General features: G+C 47.6%; 2 protein-coding genes and 1 long non-coding RNA gene across 4 annotated transcripts in view; 1 reads left to right on the top strand and 2 right to left on the bottom strand.

Moving 5' to 3' along the window:
* The window catches only part of Stard9 (StAR related lipid transfer domain containing 9), an 89,829-nt gene extending 86,135 nt beyond the window's left edge, over nt 1-3,694 (top strand). The window contains exons 27-33 of the mRNA XM_028767176.1: nt 1,101-1,218; nt 1,341-1,462; nt 1,667-1,731; nt 1,855-2,057; nt 2,223-2,302; nt 2,462-2,620; nt 3,056-3,694. Of these exons, the coding sequence (XP_028623009.1) occupies nt 1,101-1,218; nt 1,341-1,462; nt 1,667-1,731; nt 1,855-2,057; nt 2,223-2,302; nt 2,462-2,620; nt 3,056-3,157 (849 nt within the window). The 3' untranslated portion in view covers nt 3,158-3,694. The remainder of the gene's footprint in view (nt 1-1,100; nt 1,219-1,340; nt 1,463-1,666; nt 1,732-1,854; nt 2,058-2,222; nt 2,303-2,461; nt 2,621-3,055) is intronic.
* LOC114620993 lies at nt 664-3,654 on the bottom strand. The gene is made up of 2 exons (XR_003711363.1): nt 2,888-3,654; nt 664-2,722 (listed from the first exon to the last, which is right to left on the bottom strand). It is a non-coding gene; the product is annotated as an uncharacterized LOC114620993 (long non-coding RNA).
* A 3,477-nt stretch (nt 3,695-7,171) lies between the features above and the next one.
* Cdan1 (codanin 1) lies at nt 7,172-21,001 on the bottom strand. 2 transcript variants are annotated; one of them, XM_028767146.1, is made up of 28 exons: nt 20,892-21,001; nt 20,183-20,676; nt 19,754-19,957; nt 19,389-19,558; nt 19,144-19,257; nt 18,986-19,064; nt 17,683-17,803; nt 17,410-17,519; nt 16,939-17,028; nt 16,346-16,421; nt 15,647-15,852; nt 15,221-15,341; nt 14,962-15,108; nt 14,636-14,802; nt 14,224-14,311; nt 13,934-14,020; nt 13,714-13,768; nt 13,387-13,520; nt 13,193-13,296; nt 12,820-12,978; nt 12,273-12,336; nt 12,020-12,098; nt 11,692-11,840; nt 10,163-10,270; nt 10,011-10,074; nt 9,696-9,877; nt 8,513-8,620; nt 7,172-7,917 (listed from the first exon to the last, which is right to left on the bottom strand). In XM_028767146.1, exons 1-28 carry the CDS (start codon nt 20,979-20,981, stop codon nt 7,792-7,794), a joined length of 3,696 nt encoding a protein of 1,231 aa, XP_028622979.1. In that variant the 5' UTR covers nt 20,982-21,001; the 3' UTR covers nt 7,172-7,791. The 2 variants fall into 2 exon arrangements, with proteins under 2 accessions (XP_028622979.1, XP_028622978.1); XM_028767145.1 differs by having other exon boundaries at nt 19,754-19,960; nt 20,892-20,981.
* Nucleotides 21,002-21,511: the final 510 nt, after the last annotated feature.

Here is a 21,511-nt window from a genome sequence, read left to right on the forward strand (position 1 = left end):
TGTGTTGTTCAGAGCTCATTGCTTCTTCCTTATCGCCCCTTCACTTTGACTTTACTATCCACACTAAACCCCTCAGTGATGGTCTCTTTCCTGCTGCCACCATGGTACAAGTGGCTTTTCACATACTGACCCTGGAATTTGGCCGTTTGGTAGAGGGCCTGTATAAGTTATTTCTCTGCTGGTGAAATGAGCCAATTTAAGGCAGATTAGAACATACATAAAGGCAGGTTTATTGGGAAACTACTCTTTGGCACACACCCGCCGAGAAAGGAGAAAAAAGGTAGGTAGGAGAGACCAAAATGTCTGGATTATATAGGGAAGAGCTTCTGGGAGAAGGGCAGCCCAGCCCCTTGGCTTGGAAGTTCAGAGTAGAGGGTAGGGTATGCCAGGTAGGAAGTGAGTGATGCTTGAGAAAACCTGGAGGCCAGGTCTGCTTTAGTATGTAAAATATGCACCTCAGCCCCTTGTCCGAGGTCTGAAAACGAACAGGCCCCATGCCCAGGTACTGGTTATCCTGATTGCTGTGACATCTGATCTGCAAGCAATCCTTTAAGCCTATTGCCTAGATAGTGAAGGCTTTCTAGCTGACATCTATTGCTGTAACCTCTTGAGTCTTAGTTACTGTTCTATTGCTATAAAGAGAGACACCATGACCAAGGCAACTCTTACAGAAGCAGGCATTTAATTGTGGAGTTTTTGCTTACAGTTTCAGGAGCTAAGTCCATATCATCATGGCAGGGGGCATGGCAGCAGGCCAACATGGTGCTGGGGAAGTAACGGAGGACTATATTTTGATCTGAAAAGAGAGTAACACTGGGCCTGGCATGGACTTTTAAAACCTTCAAGCCCATCCCCAGTGGCATACTTCCTGCAACAAGGCCACACCTTCTAATCCTTTCAAATAGTGTCACTCTGTGGTAACCAACAGTTTGGACTCTGGGTGAGTCCAAAGACTTGAAGACTTCCAAAGCCTTCAAGTATATGAGCCTGGGGGGGCCATACTTATTTAAACCACCATAGTATCCAACATCCTGAAGTTGAATTGCAATTGCTAGTGGAAGGCATTCTGGATCTTATTCTGAGTATCATCTGTTCTGCAGGAGGACTCTCAAGTGCCAAATTCCCAAGACACTTGGATAGGGGACTGGCAGGGCCGGTCCACAGTGAGGAACAGTTACCTGTATCTGACTGGGTCTTCTTGGAAGAGCTTAGCACACAGTGAGTATGAAGCTTAGGGAATGCTGTCTGCAGGATTTACTGGCCCAAGGTTCTTGGCACTGTATCACTGTCCCACCACCTGATGTTCAGGTCATTGCAGAACCTCCATCTCTTTGTTGTAGGCCGCAGAGCCTCTATGGGCAGTGGCTGCTGCTCTCTCTCCAGCCTATCCAGCTTGGGGACCTGCTTCTCCTCCCTCTATCAGGACTTGGCCAAACACATTGTCAATACATCAATGGCTGATGTGAGTCTCTGGATTTATTCATTCCCTCCTCCTGCTGTTATAGCTTGACTGATGTTGGATGGGGAGGGAGAAGAAAGGAGCCAGGCAGATTAGGGCCACCAAGGCACTGGGGCTTCAGGAACTCTTCAACTTGACAAGTGGTTATTTAGTAAATGTTACCCAGACTGATGAACCTAGAGGCCTGGCTTCTACCCTCTGCCCCAGGTAATGGCTGCTTGTTCGGATAATCTCCACAACCTCTTCATCTGCCGGGCAGCAGATGGCTGGACGTAAGTTACTTTGCCATGCTTTGGTCCTTCTGTTTCATTCTCCTCCTCCTCTGCTCTGGCTTCCTGGCACGCCCATGCTAGTAAACTCCTTTCTGACTGTTTCTTGCCTCTGGTGTCCCCAAGCTATCAGGGTGTGGAGCAAGAGGTACAGCTTTACTACAAGGAGTTCTCTTCTACTCGACATGGATTCTTGGGTGCAGGTGTGGTGTTCAAGCCGCTCTCTCAAGTATGGGCAGCTGTGAGTGACCCCACTTTGTGGCCTCTGTACCACAAGCCCATCCAGACAGCAAGGCTCCATCAGCGGGTGACCAGCAGTATCAGCCTGGGTGAGTCAAAGGGCTTGAAAGCTTCTATAGGGAGTCAGAGGTGGAGGGTCAAAGCAGCACTGCTGGGAACTCTAGACTTCTCAGCAAGACTGCTAGCAATCCAGTTATGGAGTAAAGCAGAGGCTTCTGAACACTAAAGGACTAGTATTCAATGTGTCTTTCTAGTGTACTTGGTGTGCAATACCACACTGTGTGCGCTGAAGCAGCTGCGAGATTTCTGCTGTGTCTGCGTGGAAGCCAAAGAGGTGCCTATACTGGGGTGGTGAGATGTTACAGGATGAACTTAGGCTACAGTGCATGGGGTGCAGTTAGTGGGGTGGCTGGAGTACTGACGGTATTACCTCCGAACACCCTGTGTTTTGTCATCACACAGGCAGGCCTCACATCTGTATCTCTGTCCCTAGGGGCATCTATCAGTCATGGCGGTTCAGTCTGTGTATGATGCATCCATGCCAAGACCTACCAGAAAAATGGTCCGAGGAGAGATCCTGCCCAGTGCTTGGGTCCTGCAGCCTGTCATCATGGAGGGGAAAGAAATAACCAGAGTCATCTTCCTTGTCCAGGTGACACAGCACTGTATCCTGTCTCATGGCGTACCTTGGGATATTTCTCTCCAGTTGCATAGAATCCCCAGTTGCTACACCATTTGGCCAGCTAATAGTAGGCTAATAGTAAGGGGAATCAGAGAGGGAGGAAGAAGTAAATCGATAGTCTTTGTGGAGCTCCCAGCACCAGAGACTGACTTACATCCTATGGCTAGCCACAGTGTCCTTGGGAAATAGAAGGACTGTTGAAGCTAAGAGCAGCAGCAGACCAGAATCCTTACTTACCATCATTCATGGCTCTCCACTCTGAGGCCAACTCCATCTTCATCATTGGGAGAGGAGAGCTAGCACTTAAATCTAAATGCTCAGGGGTCCAAGTGCATCTCCAGTACCACAGTCAAGAGCGGCTTCTCTGGGTCTGTTTGTGCCTTCAGTTCTTCCTTCTGCTTTCAGGTGGAGCTGGGTGCACCAGGCTTCCCTCCGCATCTTCTGAACTCCTTTATCAAACAGCAGCCGTTGGTTGTGGCCAAGCTGGCATCTTTCCTTCATAGTTAGTATTGGGCCATGGAGACAACAATGCTGAGATGTAGGCCCAGGATATCTGAGACTTTACAGCTGCTTCTAAACCCTGAGGCAAGAAGAGCCTGGGCTGCCTGTGGAAGCCAGCTATACAGATGGCCCCAGCCCAGGGTCACCAGCCAAACCAGTACTTAGTACTTGGTTACCTCTGAAGAGTGAGCAACCTGAAGCTTCTAGCCCTAGCTGTCCAAAGAAAGAGATCAACTTACCTTCAGGATTTCTCACCTTTTATTTCCTGCCTCTGGGACTCAATGGCACACCAAGTGTTCAGACTGGAAAAGCACAGCCTGCACAGCTGGAGCCTGCAGTGCTTTGGCAAGCTGCCTCCTTGGCAGGCAGGCACTGGCCAAAGGTGCTCTGGATCAGTCTCCAAAATTCAGCTCCATTTTGTGATGGAGTGGCAGAAAGGACCAAACCATACAGTTTAAAGAATCATCTGCATAAACCAGATCCTGATTCAGAATTTTCTCTCATTGAACGTTTACAAACATTTTACTATTCATATTACTCTCCCCCCACTGTGTGTCACTGTGTATCATTAGTACAGTCAGTCTACCTTTTAAACTCAGTACAATGGGAGACCACTGAAGAAACAGACAGGGTGCAGGGCTTGAAGACAGATAGTAAGTAGGGACAGCTACATGCTGCTTGCAAACAAGTTAGATTTCAAGCAGACTGTTTTAGAGGGGATTAAGTTACCAAGGATTAAGTCAAGACCTCGTGCTAACAAATTATACCTCAAGTTCCCAAATGCTGGGATTATAAACCTACCACACCCAGCACCCACTTCTTTGTATACAGTAGGGTGTGGTGGCACATAGCTACAGCACTCTGGTAGTAGAAGCAGGAGGACCAGAAGATCATCCTCAGATGGCCAGCCTGTGATATATTAGACTGTCTTAAACTCAGTACTTAGAAAGATGGTCAATGCCGGACAGTGATGGTGCACGCCTTTAACCCCAGTACTTGGGAGGCAGAGGCAAGCGGATTTCTGAGTTTGAGGCCAGCCTAGTCTACAGAATGAGTTCCAGGACAGCCAGAGCTACACAGAGAAACCCTGTCTCGAAAAACCAAAAAAAAAAAAAAGAGAGAGAGAGAGAGAGAAAGATGGTCAATAGCTATTTTTGTTGCTTAACTGTTTTAATATGGTAGAATAGAAAAGGGTGTTGGTTTTTTGTTTGCTTGTTTGTTTGTTTCTGAAGATTTTCCATATTGATTCAGAAATGGTAGGGATAAGGAATTTCCTTTATACCTGTCACTCCAAATCTTTGATGGAAGAAGGTTCTCTTAGGAGTTAAGACTGGTTAAAGGGTAAATTTCTTTGCAATTTTTTTTCTATTTCTTTATAGAGTATTTATATATTACCAATTGAATGTTTTAAAATTTGCTTTGAATTTTATTTTATGATATTTTTTGGTAATACTTGATAATGCAGTGTTATACATATGCCTACCAATTTTCTCCCTGTCCCCTTGCTTTTTTTGTGTGTTTTTTGAGTCAGGATCTCACTCTGTCTGTAGCTTCAGCTTTTCAAGTGCTACACTAAGGACAGGAGCCACCATGCCCAGTTTCTACCTCTTTTCATGTAAGTGCCTTACTGAGACTATTAGCCAAAAAAAAGTCAAAATATTACTCTTAAAAGATAAAAAAATCCAGGTAATGGTGGGGCACACACCTTTAATCCCAGCACCCAGGAGGCAGAGGCAGGCAGATATCTGAGTCTGAGAGGCCAGCCTGGTCCACAGAGTGAGTTCATAGGCAGCCAGGGCAACAGGGAGAAACCTGTCTCAAACAAACAAACAAACAAACAAACAGAATGTACCATTGAAGGTCATGATGGCAGTGTTTACTCAGAGTTCAGGGTTGAGATTTTCTGTTTACATGCATGTGCTAGTATTATGAGCTCAGTCAGTACTGTAGGAGTCTAACTAGGTGGACAGCATAAGGTGAAAAGCCCCTCCTGAGACCCGAGTCAGCAATCTGAAGCATACAGTCAACTCTCTGTAGCTTCATCTCCCACATCTGTACACTTAACCATAGATCAAGATTCAAGCCAAATTTCTTGTCATAATTATTTTCATATAGTTACATTAATTAAATCATCTCTGGATAACATATTAAAGGACACAGGAGGGGAAAAAAGGGAAACCCAAGAATGTGTATAAAAGGATAGATATAACACTATGCCATTATATATATTAAGATGGTTGACCACCGTGTATTTCCATGCACTGCACTGGAAATACATGGATGGGCCTGCACTGATCCTATTGCAAAATACAGAAGATAAATCAGGTTCTGGAGAGCATAGGAATCACCCATGGCTGGCTCTGTTCCTATCTAGGCATGGAGAGTTCAGTATTTTTACCTGTAGAAAGTCCCAGGTGCCTCAAGGCCACTGGCCCACAGAACACACAATACAAATACCACTAACTCTAACCCAGAAGGCTGCTTTTGGTAAGAAGTTCTGAGGTAAATCAGCCATTCCAGTGCCTATACTACAGATATCACCAAAAAAGTACAGAAAGGAGAATAAGTAGTTCTCTACTTGAGTATCTGCCTGTCTTTACAATCAGTTGTTTGAGCAAGCTGTTTTAATTGCACCTTAAGACTGGCTTGATTCAGGCCAAGTCCTTCAGGCAGAACAGTTTTCTGGGCTTCCTAAGCAAGATGAGAATTGGCTGTTAGCCTGTTGCTCACCTTTACCAGGACTCAGCTTTTTGAAGCAGGACTGTGGTTCAATTACACCATTACAATACTGACTTCTGGCAAAGAAAAAGGAAAAACATGCTTTTCCACTGTGCTTGTAGTTCAGTGGTGGAGTCCTTGCCTCACATGTGAGGCCCTAGGTTTGATAACCAGTATTGACAGAACTGAGCAGTTATTACCATGTATGAGGCAAGGCCCCTGGGCACAACCCTAGACTTGGAAAAGGAGTTAGGGAAGGAAGAAGAGGCACACACCAGAGGTAAGCAGGACTGGGGTATATGTTTAGAGAAGCTTAACTTTCCTTGGGTCAAATCCCTTTTTGCTAGCTGCAGAGTTTCCTCTAAGATAAGAGATTTTGCAGTTGATTTCAGGAGTTATCACTGAGCATCTTCTGATACTTCTGTTAGAGCAGGAGTCTTACCATCAAGATAAACACAGTTTTACAGGGATAAAGCACATTATTAAAATACTGTCTTCTAGCCGGGCAGTGGTAGCGCACGCCTTTAATCCCAGCACTTGGGAGGCAGAGGCAGGCGGATTTCTGAGTTTGAGGCCAGCCTGGTCTACAGAGTGAGTTCCAGGACAGCCAGGGCTATACAGAGAAACCCTGTCTAAAACAAACAAACAAACAAAAAAAACTGTCTTCTTTGGGCTCATGGTGGCATATGCTTTTAATCCCAGAACTTGGGAGGTAGAGGCAGCAGATTTCTCTGAGTTTAAGGCAATCCTGGTCTACAGAGTGAGTTCAGGACAGCCAGGGCTACAAAGAGAAACCATGTCTTGAAAAATAAAACAAATACCCCTTAAAAAGCAGCCGATCACAGGGGCTATCAAAATAGCTTAGGGCTAAACCCAGTGACCTGAATTTTAGCCCTGGGATCCACATGATGAAAGGAGAACTGACTCCAGCAAGTTCTTCAACTTCCAGAAGTGTGCCATAGTACTTGAGTGTAGATACATGGAGTATAATAAAAAATTTTAAAATTACCTCATTTATAGAAAAGTCTTGCTATCTATAACCCAGAAGACTGCTTTTGGTCAGAAAAAAGTTCTGAGGTAAATCAGACATCCCGGTGCCTACAATACAAATATCCACCAAAGCTACCTGTCGTGTGGGTCAGCATAGACAGCAGGGAGTACATGTAGAGTCGATGACAATAGTTCATAGCAGATTATATCTATCAGACTGGCTCTTGGCATGATAGAATGCAGATATCATGACTGTAGTGCACAAAGCCCACTTTCAGAAAAGGGATAAAAGCAGGGGAGAATAGCCATCAAGACCTTGTTAAAAGTTTTATTTTTAAAAAAAACCCAAGCCCCTTAAATTTACTACACCAGGCTTGGTCTGACTAAATTCCCTGCAAAGAGGTGAAGGTCCGTAAGACCAAGTTTCACTTAGGTGAGTCCTACCTTATTGGCTGCCAATATTTGGGGGTAGGGGTAACAGTTCAGCTTCTGGACGCAAGAAAATGTCGACTTCCAAATCCATGTTTTGTCAACTTTCTCACAAGCAGAAGTTCTTTGCCTATTAAGATTTCTCAGAACCACAGAGTTTTAAGAGGTGCTGGGATAGCAACTTGAGGCTTGAAATACATTGATCAGCACACGCATTTCTTTTAGCATCTGGATTAGAAACGCCAGCCCTTCTGCTCCAAGATTAGAGTCTCTGGGCTTTTCCACTGTGACTCTAAATCAGGTTCTCCTTCCTCTAGATCTCAGGTATTGAGGCCCGTGTCTGGATGCTTGAAGGAACACACTTCCTTCACTTAGGAGCAGCAAGCCCGATTACACACCTGGACACTCTTGCCCCACCAAGGCGTGCAGTGGGTTCTTGAGCCTCCTCCTGAGGCACAGGAGGCAGGTTCTGGTGACATGCCCAAGAGGGCTGCTTCCCAGCCCTAGCTTTGGGCCAGTACTGTCCCTCGGTTTGGTTGCATAAGTTCACAAGCTCTCAGCTGGGGTTCTAGCAGATGGGGCTCAGCTAGGAACAAGCGAAATAGTGTTGACAATTCTTCTGAGAAGTCCTGAAGTAAGTAGAAAGGTTAAGAGAAAATTAATTCTGGATTTTCTGTCCTTTCTAAGGTCAGTCCCAAATAAGCACAGCCAGGAAACACTGACAACCCAGCTATTTCATCTAATGTCTTCTATGTAAAAATTGATATAAACCTCCACGACTGGTAAACTAAGGTTTTACGTTCCAGCTGGGAATGCAGAGACTTTAAAAATTTTCAAGCACAAAGTCTTAATCTTATTTTATGAGTACCGTTTTGCTCTGAATCACAAGAACATTTTAAATATAAGCTGAAATTTACTTTTGAGTTTCAAATCTCCAATATTCACTGTGCCATACTGCTTTCCAATTGTCCTTCCTCCCCTCTGTTCTTCTGAGAGTCTTGCAAAGTAGTCACTCAGATCAAACCCGATACTTGGTCTCATTGTAGGCCTGAAAACACTTGGCAAAAATGCATGTAGCTGCAGCTATGGTGGGCCCACAATCTCATTACCCAGCAAGTAGAAAGAATGCAAGTTTGTGGTTATCCTGGGCTATATAGGCAATCTTTAGGACAAATGAGACATACCTTCATGTAAGACAAAGGGATTAACATTAAGACTCCTTACCCCTGGCCACTGGGCCTCATTAAGGCTGCCTAAGCAGGCTTCTATCTCCAGATGTCCCATGAGATCCTTTTCTACCAGCTCCCGGAGTAAGAACAGTAGCAGGTCCCACTGCAAGACACGACAGAGAAAGTCAGAAGTTGTCAGGATCATGTAGTAGTCCTAACGGTAGACATCTCGAAGCACAGAGCTAGGGTTGGAGATATGGCTCAACACGCTGTTAAGAGCAATTCTAACACTCAGGAGGCAGGCAGATCTCTGAGTGTGAGGGCAGCCTGGTCTACAAAGCAAGCACCAGCTATATAGTGAGTTCTGGCTACACAGAGAAACAATGTCTCGACCCCCCCCCAATAAATAAAATAAATGGTTATAAACTATAAATAAACATTGAAAAACAAAAAATGAAAGCTGCCTCAGGAAGAAATTGAGACAAAGGAAATCATAAAAAAAAATTGGGGTGGGCCACTGGCTAATGTTAAAAACATGACTTTAAGGGTGAAGGGATTGATTGGTCAGCAAAGTTCCTGATGTGTAAACATGTTAGCCTGTGTTGTGGGAGGCCAGTAGCAAGGGCAAGGTCTCCCACGCTCATACCTACAGTGCTGGCTCACCCACAACTCCTGCAATGTGTAAGGCTGCTTTCTGGAGTACTGCAGGTAGGTAGGGGCAGGGCCAGCTCGTCCTTGTATCCATGTTGTATGAGTGTCTACCTGTAACCCAATTGCTACGGGGCAGGGGGGAGGGCTAGATGGGAAAATCCTGGAAGCCAGCTAGTTTAGCCAATTAGTGAGCTTCAGGTTCAGTAAGAACAAAGCTCACTAACAAGTACACATACTACCCTCCAATATGACTGCAGGAGCTGGGCATGATGGCTCATATCTGTAATGCACACTGGAGGCAGAGGCAGAGGCAGGAAGAATGCTGTGAATCTAAGGCCAGCATGGACTACAGAGTGAGGTCCTATTTGAAAATTCACACGTATAGGCCTGGAGTGATAGCTCAGAGGTTGAGAGTACTTGTTGCTCAGCAATTCAATTCTCAGTATTGACATGGTAGCTCATACCCACCCTAGTTCTAGGGATCCAACAGGTATATTCATGGTGCACATATGTGTACAAAACATTTATATACATAAATCTAACTACCCCTCAACAAAAACTACAGAGGCCTTGTGCCTCTGACTTACTTCTCTTGGCCGAGTATCTGCCAGAAGCCCTATATTTCTTGGGCTGAGTAGAAGCTGTAATGGAACTGGCCCCTGGAAGTCATCCTTCCACAGGGAAAGCAGCATATGCAGAAGCCTTCGAGCGTGTCCTCGCTCCAGCCTGTGCTGTGTTGGGGGCCCTAAGATGGGGATCTGGTCTGCAACTACAGGGAAGAAAGAGAAGGTAAGTTTTAAATGGAGGCAGAAGAGCATGTCCTGTGCTCCTAACCTTGCTTGTACCCAATCTGAGGGTTTGGGAAATGTAGCATGGGGGACTTGGTGGAAAAGGAACCATACCTAGAAGGGAAGCCAGCTCTACAGAGCACTTGGCCAGATGCTGCTCAGCAGTTGGGCACAGGAACTACGGGAGGAAAAAAAGGAGACATGAGCATCATTCTTACTGCTCTGAGGATTGCTCCGGAGCCAATGTGGCTCATACCACATCTCACCTGGCGGCATCGCAGTGACTGGCCCAGCTGATTTAGGAGCTGTTCCAGATGCTCTGGGGAAACTCCCTCCTCAGGGTCCCGAGGCCCGGCAGCCAGGGAGAGCACATCCTGTAGAGAGCAGTGATGAAACTTCATGCCAGAATGCCAGAAACTTGGTTTGGGATGGGAACCAACCAGTGGAGAGAGGCAGAAGGAAAACAGAGCCCAAGGGAGTGAAGCAACTGGGCCAAGGTGTTCTTATGGCTGAAGCTCAGGCAGTAACAGCACAGCTAGGATAAGCAATTATATGGACAATCCAGAGGGAAGTAAATGGAGTGGTAAGCCCATAGACTGTGTGCTGCCAGAGAGCTCAAAAGATGTCACTCATTGAGACAAAACTACATAACCAATTCCCACAGGATGTCTTAAAATACTCAGGGAAAATGTCCTATCTAGAGGCTGAATACTTCTCTCTCATGCTTCTCTGAGATCTCAAAATAGAAATCCTCTCATATTGAGAAACAGTCTAGCTTGATACCTTTTTCTCTCCTTCCTACAGTCCCCATCTATGGGCATTGCTTTCTAATCTCTATTTCTTTATTCTAAGACCTCTACTTTGTTTGGAGCAGGGCCAGATAGTATCTTAGCTCTTGAGTGTCACAAGGCCTAAATACTGCTCCAACTATTCATCTCTGCTTTGGTAGCACAAAACAGCCACAGATGATTTATAAACAAATGGATCAATAAAGCTTTATGTACAAAAACAAACAGCAGCCTCATTTTGGATCATGGCTGTTTGCTGACTATCTAAAATTAGTCTCTTTCTCTATCTAGACACCAAGTGCTAATATGTAGAGTTCACACTATCTACTTTTATAAGTTATTTTAAGAAAGTCTCATTAAGTTGCCCAGACTGGCCTATGACTCTCCTGCCTCAGCTTCCAGAATAACTGGGAATTCAGGCCTGCACCCAATCGAGGCCCAGCTTTTATTTATTTCTTAATCACAGAACTTAGGGTCTGTCTTAGTAACTAGCATTATATCCCACATGGATGACAGTACAGAAACCATGTCCAGACATCGACTGCCCCTCAAAAACTTCCCCACTATGCAGCCATTTACCACCATGTGTAGAAGATGCATTTAGTCAAAAACTGTAGCTCTGGCCTGTTCTGGTAACATACACTTTTAATCTTAGTTCTTGGGAGGCAAAGGCAGGTGGATCTCTGTGAGTCTGAGGTCAGCCTGGTATAAGTAAGTGAGTTCTAGGCCAGCCAGACCTACATAATGGGACCCTGTCTCAAAAAACCAAACAAAACAAACAAAAACCCCCAACCCTTTAGATATAACTTTTTGGATGATTCTAGAACAAAGGCCTTAGGAAAACAATTCTATGCAGCTCTGCTCTATGTGAGCCCATTCAGTAAGGAAAGAAACAAACCAGCCAGACAACACACAAAGCTTCTATACAAATCCTGAAGCCAATGTGAAAAGAAGCAAGCAGCAGGGAGAGGGAGTGGGAAAGCCGAGGGAGTAGGATAGCTGTGTACTTTTATCTCGGAGATGAGGTGGGAGGGGAGGGGAGCATGGTGCTCACAGGCTCGGGAGCAGCCCCTCCGCTCCACCCGGGCAGCTGGCTCAGGACCCTGGGCTCGTAGCATGCGACTCACGGCTGCTTTCACCTCCCTTCTAATCAGCGCTGCCAGGCAGAGGGAAACAAGAATGGAGTCACTGGAATGTCTCCCTGCATAGGCTTGCCATGACAACCCACACCTTTCACTGGTTTTAAATGGCTCACCTAATCTCCCACAAACTGTTCAATACCCTGCCTGTCCATCTTTAAAAACTTGGTTCAGTCACTTCTTTCCTAGACCTCACCTGTAATGTTGGCTGACAACCAAGAGCAGGCTTTCTCTGTTGCAAGCCCCACAGCAATGTTCTCTGCACTGCTTAGAACCTGTGGCACAGAAGGACTGCTGAGTCAGGGACTTGGGAAGGCAGGTAGTATAACACTGGATTCTAGAGTCCAGGACCCACCCTACAACAGCCTCACACAGGTGCACGTGTACACATATGTGTACACGCATGCCTGCCTACTGGCCGGCTAGCTGCAGGCTTCCTTCCTACGTACAGCAGCTGGTGTCTCCTCTGGTAACAGTGCTCGCACAGCGGTGGGGCTCTTCCTTTGACAGAACCTAAAAAAAGACAGAAGGGGGCGTCAATGTCTGGGTATTGTAGACTGACTCACAAAAGTAAATTCTCAAGTGTAGCAGGCCTTTGACCTGGAAACTCTAACTCAGAAGGAAGTACTGTCCATTCTCCTGCCCCACCACAAGTGTTGGAGGAAGGAGAAACCTACCCATTAGTCCTACATTATAGGTTTCCAACTCAGTATCTGGACTTCATGCCCAAAGACATAATCCTTTAGAAAATGGGAACAGAGCAAAACAGGGGAGGAACAGAAATGGAGTAAATGGGATGTGAAAGAGGCAAAAGAAGACAGGAAAAAAAACTCAAAAGGAAACTGTGTGCTGGCTCATGCCTGTAATCTCAGCACTTGGAAGTTTGAGGTCAGCCTAGACTACAGAGTGGGACCCAGTCTTAACCAAAACTTAACAAAACCAACCAAGAGGAGACATCAGGAAATGAGAAGGCTCAAATAGATTGACAGTTCTTACTCCCGCCCCTGGGTCAATGCTTGGGCCCCATGAGGGCACAGTTGGGAACACAAGAATTCCAACAGCTGCGCTGGATCTCCCCCTTCCTGTCCCCGTGTCACCAGCTGCTCCTGAAGAAGTGACTCTGCTTGATGCACCAGATCTGCTACCAGTGTCGCCCTGTGGCCGAGAAAGCAAGGTTTGGGGCAGTTAGGAGAGTTAAGAGAAAAGGGCTGCAAATGGAAGGACATTTGGTCAGAATGTCCTTCAAAGGATGTAAGAAATGTCAGCCTCCCTGTCCCCCCCAGGTAACTTTGCTCAGTTTGACAACAGGTTAAAATTTAAAGGGAAAAAATGAAGGGGGTTGAGAGCAGGATTCTCACTCCACTCTTACTTGATGTGTTTGACACAGTTTGATCCAATTCTTTCTGCCACAAATTCTACAGTCCTTCGCAGGGAAGGTGGCTGGTTGTGGAAAAAGGCCTCAGCAAGTTGAGCCTGGCAGGAGTTGGAGGCAGGTATACCATGAGGGCTTCCTTCTGCCTCCCTCACCACCTGCCTCCCCGTTTCCCTATCCTTTGCCCTTACCTGCAACCCCTGGCTGGTCTTGAGAGGCAGGGTTCCCAGGCTGGTGGTGGTAGTGGGAGTGATTTTCCTCACAAAGCCTCCACTCCGCCCACTGCTTCCAGAAACCCAGGAAGCAAGCAGTTTCCTGAGCTCTCCTGTAGAGAAGTTGAAGTTCTTAGTTTCAAAATTATCTCCCCTTGCTCCCCAAAACATCATGACCTTTGTGGATCACAGAAGATGAAGTACCCAGAGAGCCCAAAGACAGCAGTATGCTGAGGAGTCAGGTCCTTTTTTTTGGGTATCCATGACAGGCCAGGCCACGGACCATATGGGGAGACAGATGCTTACCAATGTAGGGGCAACAGGTATATAACAGCTGCTGGTCCACAACAGGTACACTGTCCTGGGGGAGAATAGGCCAAGGTTGGAAGGGGAAGGCAGGTAGTCTCCCTTCCCTCCTGAATGTGCAGAAATAGAATTCAAGAAGATGAATCATCTTAAGTCTTTCCTAGCTTGTCTCCTGTTGGGTCTTTATTTATTCAGCTCATTTATCCGGTTTGACACTTACCAAACCATGCTCTGAAGCAGTTGTATCCACCTCAAAGCCATTCTGACCATCTTCTAGAAAGAATAAGTCCTCAGGGACTGTAGGTATCTGATAAGAAAGGAAGGTAGTCAGAACACTATTATCACTCTAAGATTTGCCATAGTTTCTAAATCTATTGAGGCCCTGGGTCAAGCAAGTTGTTCTGAAACCATAGCAATATCCATCCCTCTCAGAACCTTCCACTTCTGTCCCAAACTTTCCTCAGACTCTAAAGCTCTACAGTCTGCCAAGGCAGCCATCCTTCTGCCTACCTGGAAGAGCCAGCCTAGGACAGCAAGTAGTAGCAGCTTGTTCAGGAAGCACATCTCTCCTTCATTCTCCTTTGATAAGACCAAACTCCTAAAAGATAAACGGAAGACGTGAGTAGACTTGTGCCAAGAACAGAAGGCAGTGAACAAATGCTATCACTAGGAAAAGAGTTCTCAAAAGCAGACCTAAATCACATTACTGTTAGGAAGACCAACAGGATCTCAATGAGACTTGCACCTTATATCGTTCTTGGCTAGGCCATTTGATAAAGGGGAGGACCATGGGAAAGAAAGACAATTGTCACAGGTCTGCCTCTCCTGAGGTTGTTATAGGTGTGGAACCACATAGAAGCATAGACTTCTAGGCCCACTTTATAAATAGCAAGGTTATGCAAATAAGCCATGTTCTACTCACCGATGTAAGTGCAGCAGGAGAGTAAAGACACTCCGGTAATAGTCCAGCAAGGGGACAATGTGGTCAGCAAAAGAGAGGAATTCCACCAGCCAAGGCACAGTAAGCACTGCCCGACGGGCCCACAACCCCTGCTGTAGCAGAGCCCGTATATCCAGAACAGGAGGGACCTAGGAAAACCAGGATTCTGTTAATGAGCAGGCCCTTAAAAGAGGCTGGCTGACACCCTCTAACCTGCCAGGGTACTAGAATAGCCAAGGAAACCAGTCAGCCTCCACATTTTTCTGGTCTACCCAGCTCTTCCTTACCCAGATCTTTCACATGCTCACCTGGCTCCTGAGGGCCAGAATTGAGTCCTGAAGCTCTCGGGTCGGGGGTGGTTCATGTCCCCGGTATGGCAGGAAAGCCACAAAGCCCAGAAATTTAGCCAAAAGTCTAAGACTAAGAAGCACTACAGCAAATTGCCTCCGTTCACCCTGCATGAGGAATTAAGTGAAACAATGTCCTTTACATAAGTCTTCTGGAACAAACATACACCCTTTCCCTCCTAGATCAGAGCCCATTATCTCCCTCATCTTGTTTTCTAACCTGCCAGTCCACGTCTGACTCCCCATCTTCATCACCAGGCTCATGCTGAGGCAGGCGAAGACCATTGAGCTCCCGAATCTTTAAACTTAAACTATCCATGAGATGCTGATTAAAATGGAAGCTTGAGTGGAGAAAAAGCAAAAGACAAAACAAAAAAGGCATGAAATAGGTGAAAAAGAACCAGCATTTAGAGGAGATGCCCCAGAAAAAAAAGACTCCTAAGGAAGATGAAGCTAAAGGACAATGGAATTACCTATGTGGGCAAAAGAATGAGACAGAAGAGGAACTATAAACGGGAGGTGCCAGAACTCACTTCTAGATATGTCCAACCTGAGGCTCAGGCAAAGGAAAATGGTTTGCCCTTTGGGGAAACCAAACATTTCTTGGCCTTTGTTTCTCTCCCAGTGTGATACAGGAGAACTTTACCTGCTGGCACTCATGATGAAATCCCTGAAGAAGCCTTGACAGCCTGGGAAGGTAGGGGGTGGGCAGGGTCCTCCACTGCTTTGAGGGGCTATGAGCCGTTCTTGGAGCTGGCGCAACCGTCCTAGCTTGTCAGCTCCCAGCATATTCAATACATCTGGAGCTTCACCCAAAACAGATCCTGCAGCACCGCCAGGGCTCTGACACATCTGAGATGTCCGAAGGGAGAGAGATGAAAAACCGGTAAGAGAAAAACCAACAAATACTGAGAAAGTGGGGTTGAGATATAGCTTAGTAGAGAACACTTGCTCAGCATGAGTAAGACCCTGGGTCTGAAAGAAAGCAATGAGTACTACAGAGGGTTTGTCTTCTGATCCAGAAGGTGAGGGGATGATAACTGCAGGCAGGAACTGTTTGCCTCAGGTCACTAGAACAAGGGTTTGAAGATATCCTGACTACTAAGCTCTCTTTGTACAATAGTGCAAGTCAAGGAAGGGATGGTGGAGAGGCTACGTAAGGGCATGGAATCCAGGACAGGTCAGAGAAGGCAGAGAACACTTGCCCACCAAGTTTGAACTACCTCCCAAAGAGAAGGCATTCTTTTTAAATTTGTAGCCAGAATCTACTAGGTTGTCTTTCTGATCCAGAGTGCCAACCTTTATTTAGCTGCCCACATCTTTTGGCTACTACTGCAGTTATTACCTGGAGAAGCTGTTTTTGGAAAAGCCGGACAAAGTGGCTGTGGCTGCAGGCTGCTGAAAGTTGACCCATCATGGCTCTGAGGAGAAAGAGTCAGACACAGTGTGGGAAGGAGACAAAGGATGAATTCTAGCTGTTTACCAAAGACTTGTTGCCAGGAAGCCCACACAGGAGAAGGTAAGAAACATTTCCTTCACCACCAAGACTCCTCCAGGCTAGACATACTTAACCAATTAAGAAATGCCCTCTCAGATCTTCAGGTCATACTCAGTGCCAGTGAACATCATGATCAATGTAAGAGGGAGATAAGGACAGGATACTTGTTTGACAGCCTGGTCATGTACTTATGCAGTTTGATCTATGAGCTTTGTCTTTTCCCAAGCTTTGGCCATTACAGAATAAGTACAGGGCATTCCTGGGATTGAAAAGCTAGAAAGATAAATTCCTTTTGATCTAGGTCGAGTTACCAATACCTGGAGACTGAGAAAGAGATGGGTGGAAAGAGGGAAGCCCTTCCCAACAATCACCCTAACTATTCCTGGGTTGTTGATCACTGTCAGAGCAAGGACAGAACCGAGCAGAGGCAGAGCACCCACCTGATCCTGCTACCTAAGCCCTTCTCAAAATCCCAGCTGGGTTCCTCATGGTGATCTTCCCACTCTCGAAGTACCTCATAGAACACATCCCTGAAAGATACGGAAGCTTGATCAGTTGACTCTCCAGGGCCCTGCACCCACTTCCCAGAGCACTTTCCCTTGGTTGGAAGTTTTAAGATAAGACAGTGCCAGTCTTTAGCCCCATAGCTGTCTACATGATGGCAATGTTACAGACCCAGCAGCAGCACATCACAAGCATCTGTGGACAGGCAAAGCTGACCCTAAGATGGTCGGCTAAGCTCAGGGATTCAGGTCTGTGGACATGAAACAGAATGAAGCCAACAGACTTTATGATGACTGCCAGCAAAGGGTCTGAACATCAGTAACCCACCACTTTCAGTGCCTAACTGCTAATTCTAGGAAAGTAAATAATTGTCTATTCCCTCCTCATCAGGTCCCTTTTCTTTTCACCTCTGTTTTTTAAAAGTATGAAAGGCTCGATCACTGGAAAAATTGGCACGATTGTCAGTTTCTGGCTGAAAGGAGACAGCTTGAGCAGAGGGTTGTATCACGAGGGAGACCTAAAACATGGCAACAAAATTAGAAAACAAGACCTGTTGGATCATGTTTAGAAGACTTTACTCCTTATTTTTGCCCAGAGTTAGCCCCCCTGACAGCACCATGAAAATTGTCTGAATTTGCAGAACGTCTAGGCTACTAGGTACCTATGTGAGGGTAACCTACCTTGGCAACACTGCCTTCATAAGCAGCTCGAAGGCGGCCTTGCAGAGCTGGTGAGAAGCACAGCAGACGCTCATTCTCAGCCAGCAGCTTTAAGGTCCCTTTATCCAGGTAGGAGAGAACCCTGCAAAGACAGGTGCGTGCATGACTGAGACAGGCGAGCAGGCAGCAAACAGAAACTACATCTGAGGCATAAGGCAGGTGTTTAAGCCTAGACACGTATGGCAAGGTCATGGGCTAAGAATCAAGATGATGAAGGTAAAGGGTGAAGACATGAGACTTCATGAAACTGGCAGCAAGACAGCTGGCTAGGAACATTAGCCATGAGCATAAAGGTCCACTGCCATGTGTTGTTGTTGTTGTTATTGGTTTTTCGAGAAAGGGTTTCTCTTTATAGCCCAGGTTGCCCTGGAACTCACTCTGTAGACCAGGCTGGCCTTGAACTCAGAAATCTGCCTGCTTCTACCTCCCAAGTGCTGGGATTAAAGGCGTGCGCCACCACTGCCCGGCTGGTTTTTTTGTTTTTGTTTTTTTTGTTTTTGTTTTGTTTTGTTTTTCGAGACAGGGTTTCTCTGTGTAGCCCTGGCTGTCCTGGAACTCACTCTGTAGAGCAGGCTGGCCTCGAACTCAGAAATCCGCCTGTCTCTGCCTCCCAAGTGCTGGGATTAAAGGCATGCGCCACCACCACCCGGCTCCGGCTGTTGTTATTATTATTATGTTACTATTATTATTATTTCTTGTGGTATATGGGGCTTGCTATATGACCAGCAAGTACTCCAGTGATTTATATACGTAGGCCCTTTTGTATTTATTATTTGGGACTACAGTTTAATAAATTTCAAAGGCTGGCTTTGAGTTTTCTGCAGCCAGAGCAGGTCTTTAAACTTGCAATCCTTATTAGCACCAAACTCAGCTATTTAATCTTTTTAGAGGATAAATTCGTAGCTTTGATACAAAGTTAAACGTTACATATGGGCCAGGAGTGGTAGTGCATACCTTCATTTCCAGAACTTGAGAGGCAAGGGCTGGCAAATCTATGCAGGTTAGAGGCCAGCTTGTTCTAGGGAGTTCAAGGCCAGCAAGGGCTACATAGTATTACCCTGACTCAAAAAAAAAAAAAACCACCACCAACAACAACAACAAAAAACCCCCAAACCAAACCAAAAAACCAACCACAATCTCCTTCCCCTAAGCAAAAGGTTACAGGTGGAAAGGTCTAGGGCAACTGTATCTATTAAGCAAAGTCATGTATCCTACATGGCTAGAAACATAATAAGACCCAAATGCCTCAGCAAGAAAAACTCACTGAAACTGATGCTCCAAAACCTGCACTGCAAAGAAGACACAATCATGGATGCTCCGAAATAGGGGAGTTTCCAGGGAATCTAGGCCAATAACAAACGGTTAGATAAGAACTATCCCACCTGCAAACATCAGTTCTCAAAATTAGACTTGCTTACTGACCTAGGGCACCCTGACTTGATTCAAGGTCACTGTCCTTGGTGGCCACCATTCTCCGGGCAGTAAGGAGCTGAAGGACGAAGAAAAGCTCCAAAAAAAGGTTTGGTACTAGGTTCTCTGGATACAAAGAGAAATGCCATACCATTGTGAACCGCTGACAACCAGGCCAAGGCTCTGCGTGCCTCATCTAATCTCTTTCTCTGCAGTTCACAAGCTCATCCACCGCAGCTCCCTTTGCGCTCACTCACCAGCAATGCATGAGGAGTAGATAAGGGCTACCAGCTCGAGGCGCTGTCGAGAAGACACTCGGGCCGGGTCCGCAGGCTCTGCTGTGAGGTTTCCTGTCCTGCTGGGAATGGGAGACCCCGATTCTGGGACGGGACAGGCTGGGGTAGGTGACTGCTGGAGCTGCTTGGAGCTATGTGAACAAGAGATGTCATGATTACTCAGCCTGGCTTTCCAGCAACACTCACATTCAGGTTCTGCCAGAGAAGACATCAACAGCCCAGGAAGCAAACCCAGAATCCCGAAGGGAGAAATCAAGTTCAGGAAAAATCCCTGCAAGTCCCGCACAAGGAGGAAGCTGACATCCCAGGTGGCGGCAAAGCCATACCGCGCCTTCCTGAGCATCTCCCGCTCCTCTTGCAGACTTCTGCACCCTGAGGGAAGGCCAAGGCCCCAAGGGCTAATGTCCAGGGCTGAGGGTTGGGAACTGGGGACACAGCTGATTGGGGGTGAGGTGAAGCAGGTCTTGGGCTTGGACAGTGACCGCTCTTCGCTCACCGGAGTTGGGTTGATCCTTCGAGAAGGCTTCGTCCTGCTGAGAGTAGTCACAGTTTTTGTTTTTGTTTTTCAAATTTCTATCTTCAAGCATCATTCCATCCATAATAGTTGTGCCCCTTTTAAGCCCTCCCCCCCCCCCCGCCACCACCCCCCATGGTTTCTTCACCCTCACTCAACCTTTTAATAACCATCGCGCACTCTACTGTGGGGCACCTAACTCTGCTTTAGCGAATATCTTGCAATAAGGACCGATTCTCACCCTGCAGAGCCGGGAGGAACGGTGCCTACAGGAGGGAACTCCTCCAAGTTGCTGAGGTTTGGCGGATCAGAGAGCGACAGTCTGGGGCTGCCAGGGCTGCCTGAGCCCTTAGGCTTCCGGCCTCCGGCCCAAGGTGGGCTCTCGCCGCTGGCCCCCTCCTCCGGGCCCCCGGAGCCCCGACCACCTCGTTCGCGGGACGGCCCGGGTCCCGGACCCCGCCTACGGCCCGCGCGGCGGGCCAGAGGTGCCTCGGCAGCGGCGGTGCTGAGGGGCTCGGCTGCAGGGAAAAGCTGGCTGCGCGCCCCACGGCCACCCCGTGGCGGGGCCCCCTGCCTCGCTGGCAAGGCTGCCGAGGCGCCTGGGGTCTTGGCGGGGGTTGAGGGGCCCTGCGGGAGGACCCGGCTGCTCTGCTCCCTCAGGAAGTTCAGCAGGAACGGCACGAATTCCTTCCGCAGAGGCCGAAGTGCGCTCAGAGCAGCCACCTCGGAGCTATCCTGAGGAAGAAGCAGAGGTCGCGGGGCGAGAGGGTCAGCTGACAGCGCGGGCCGCCAGCGGCTGAGGCCGCAGGGTGGGCGGCCCGGCAGCGGCGCGCAGAGGAGCACCCTTGGCGCGGGCCGTCAGCCAGGGCAGGCTGGGAGAAGGGACTGAAGCATCATCCCCCGCGGGAAGCACATTCCAGGCAGGCTTGAGGGCGTGTCCGCACTGTTACCTCCGAACTCGGGGTGCTGCGCGCGATCCACCGCACGGCGGCTGCGACCGGCACCTCTTCACGCAGCAGCGACTCTAAAACGGCCGCCATCCCTGTCCAGGCGCTCTGAGGCTACTGCGCAGGCGCACACGCGCCACAGGCGGCCGGGAGGGGCGGAGCCGGCGGCCGGAGCGACCGTTGGACGACGGGGCGGGCCCTTGCGGGGTGGGGCTCTGGCCCGGGAAGATCTGCCCTGCCAGCCCGGCCTGCCAGGCGGCGAGGCGCCTTTCCCTGACTGCCTGGCCCCTGGAGCAATGTGATAAGATGGGATTGCTGCGAGCTCTGGGGAGACCCGGTCCAAAAGAGAGGCCAGCCAGGAAAAGTGACCAACTCTAACCAGCCTATCAGACCAGACATCTGCCATAGGCACAGCCTCAAACCACCGACTGTAGTTTTTTGAGTCCTTCCTCAACCAAAATAAAGTGAGTAACCTTCTGTTTTGCCCTTTTTGAGCCATGATTTCTCTGTATAGCCTGGTCACTCTGTAGACCAGGCTGGCTTAGAACTCATAGATTAGCTTTAGCTTGCCTTTGCTTCCAGATTGCTGGGATAAAAGGGGTGCGCCCGGTCTACTTAGCTTT

This window comes from Grammomys surdaster, unplaced genomic scaffold, assembly GCF_004785775.1.
Source record: "Grammomys surdaster isolate TR1022 unplaced genomic scaffold, NIH_TR_1.0 170, whole genome shotgun sequence".
Lineage (NCBI taxonomy): Eukaryota > Metazoa > Chordata > Mammalia > Rodentia > Muridae > Grammomys > Grammomys surdaster.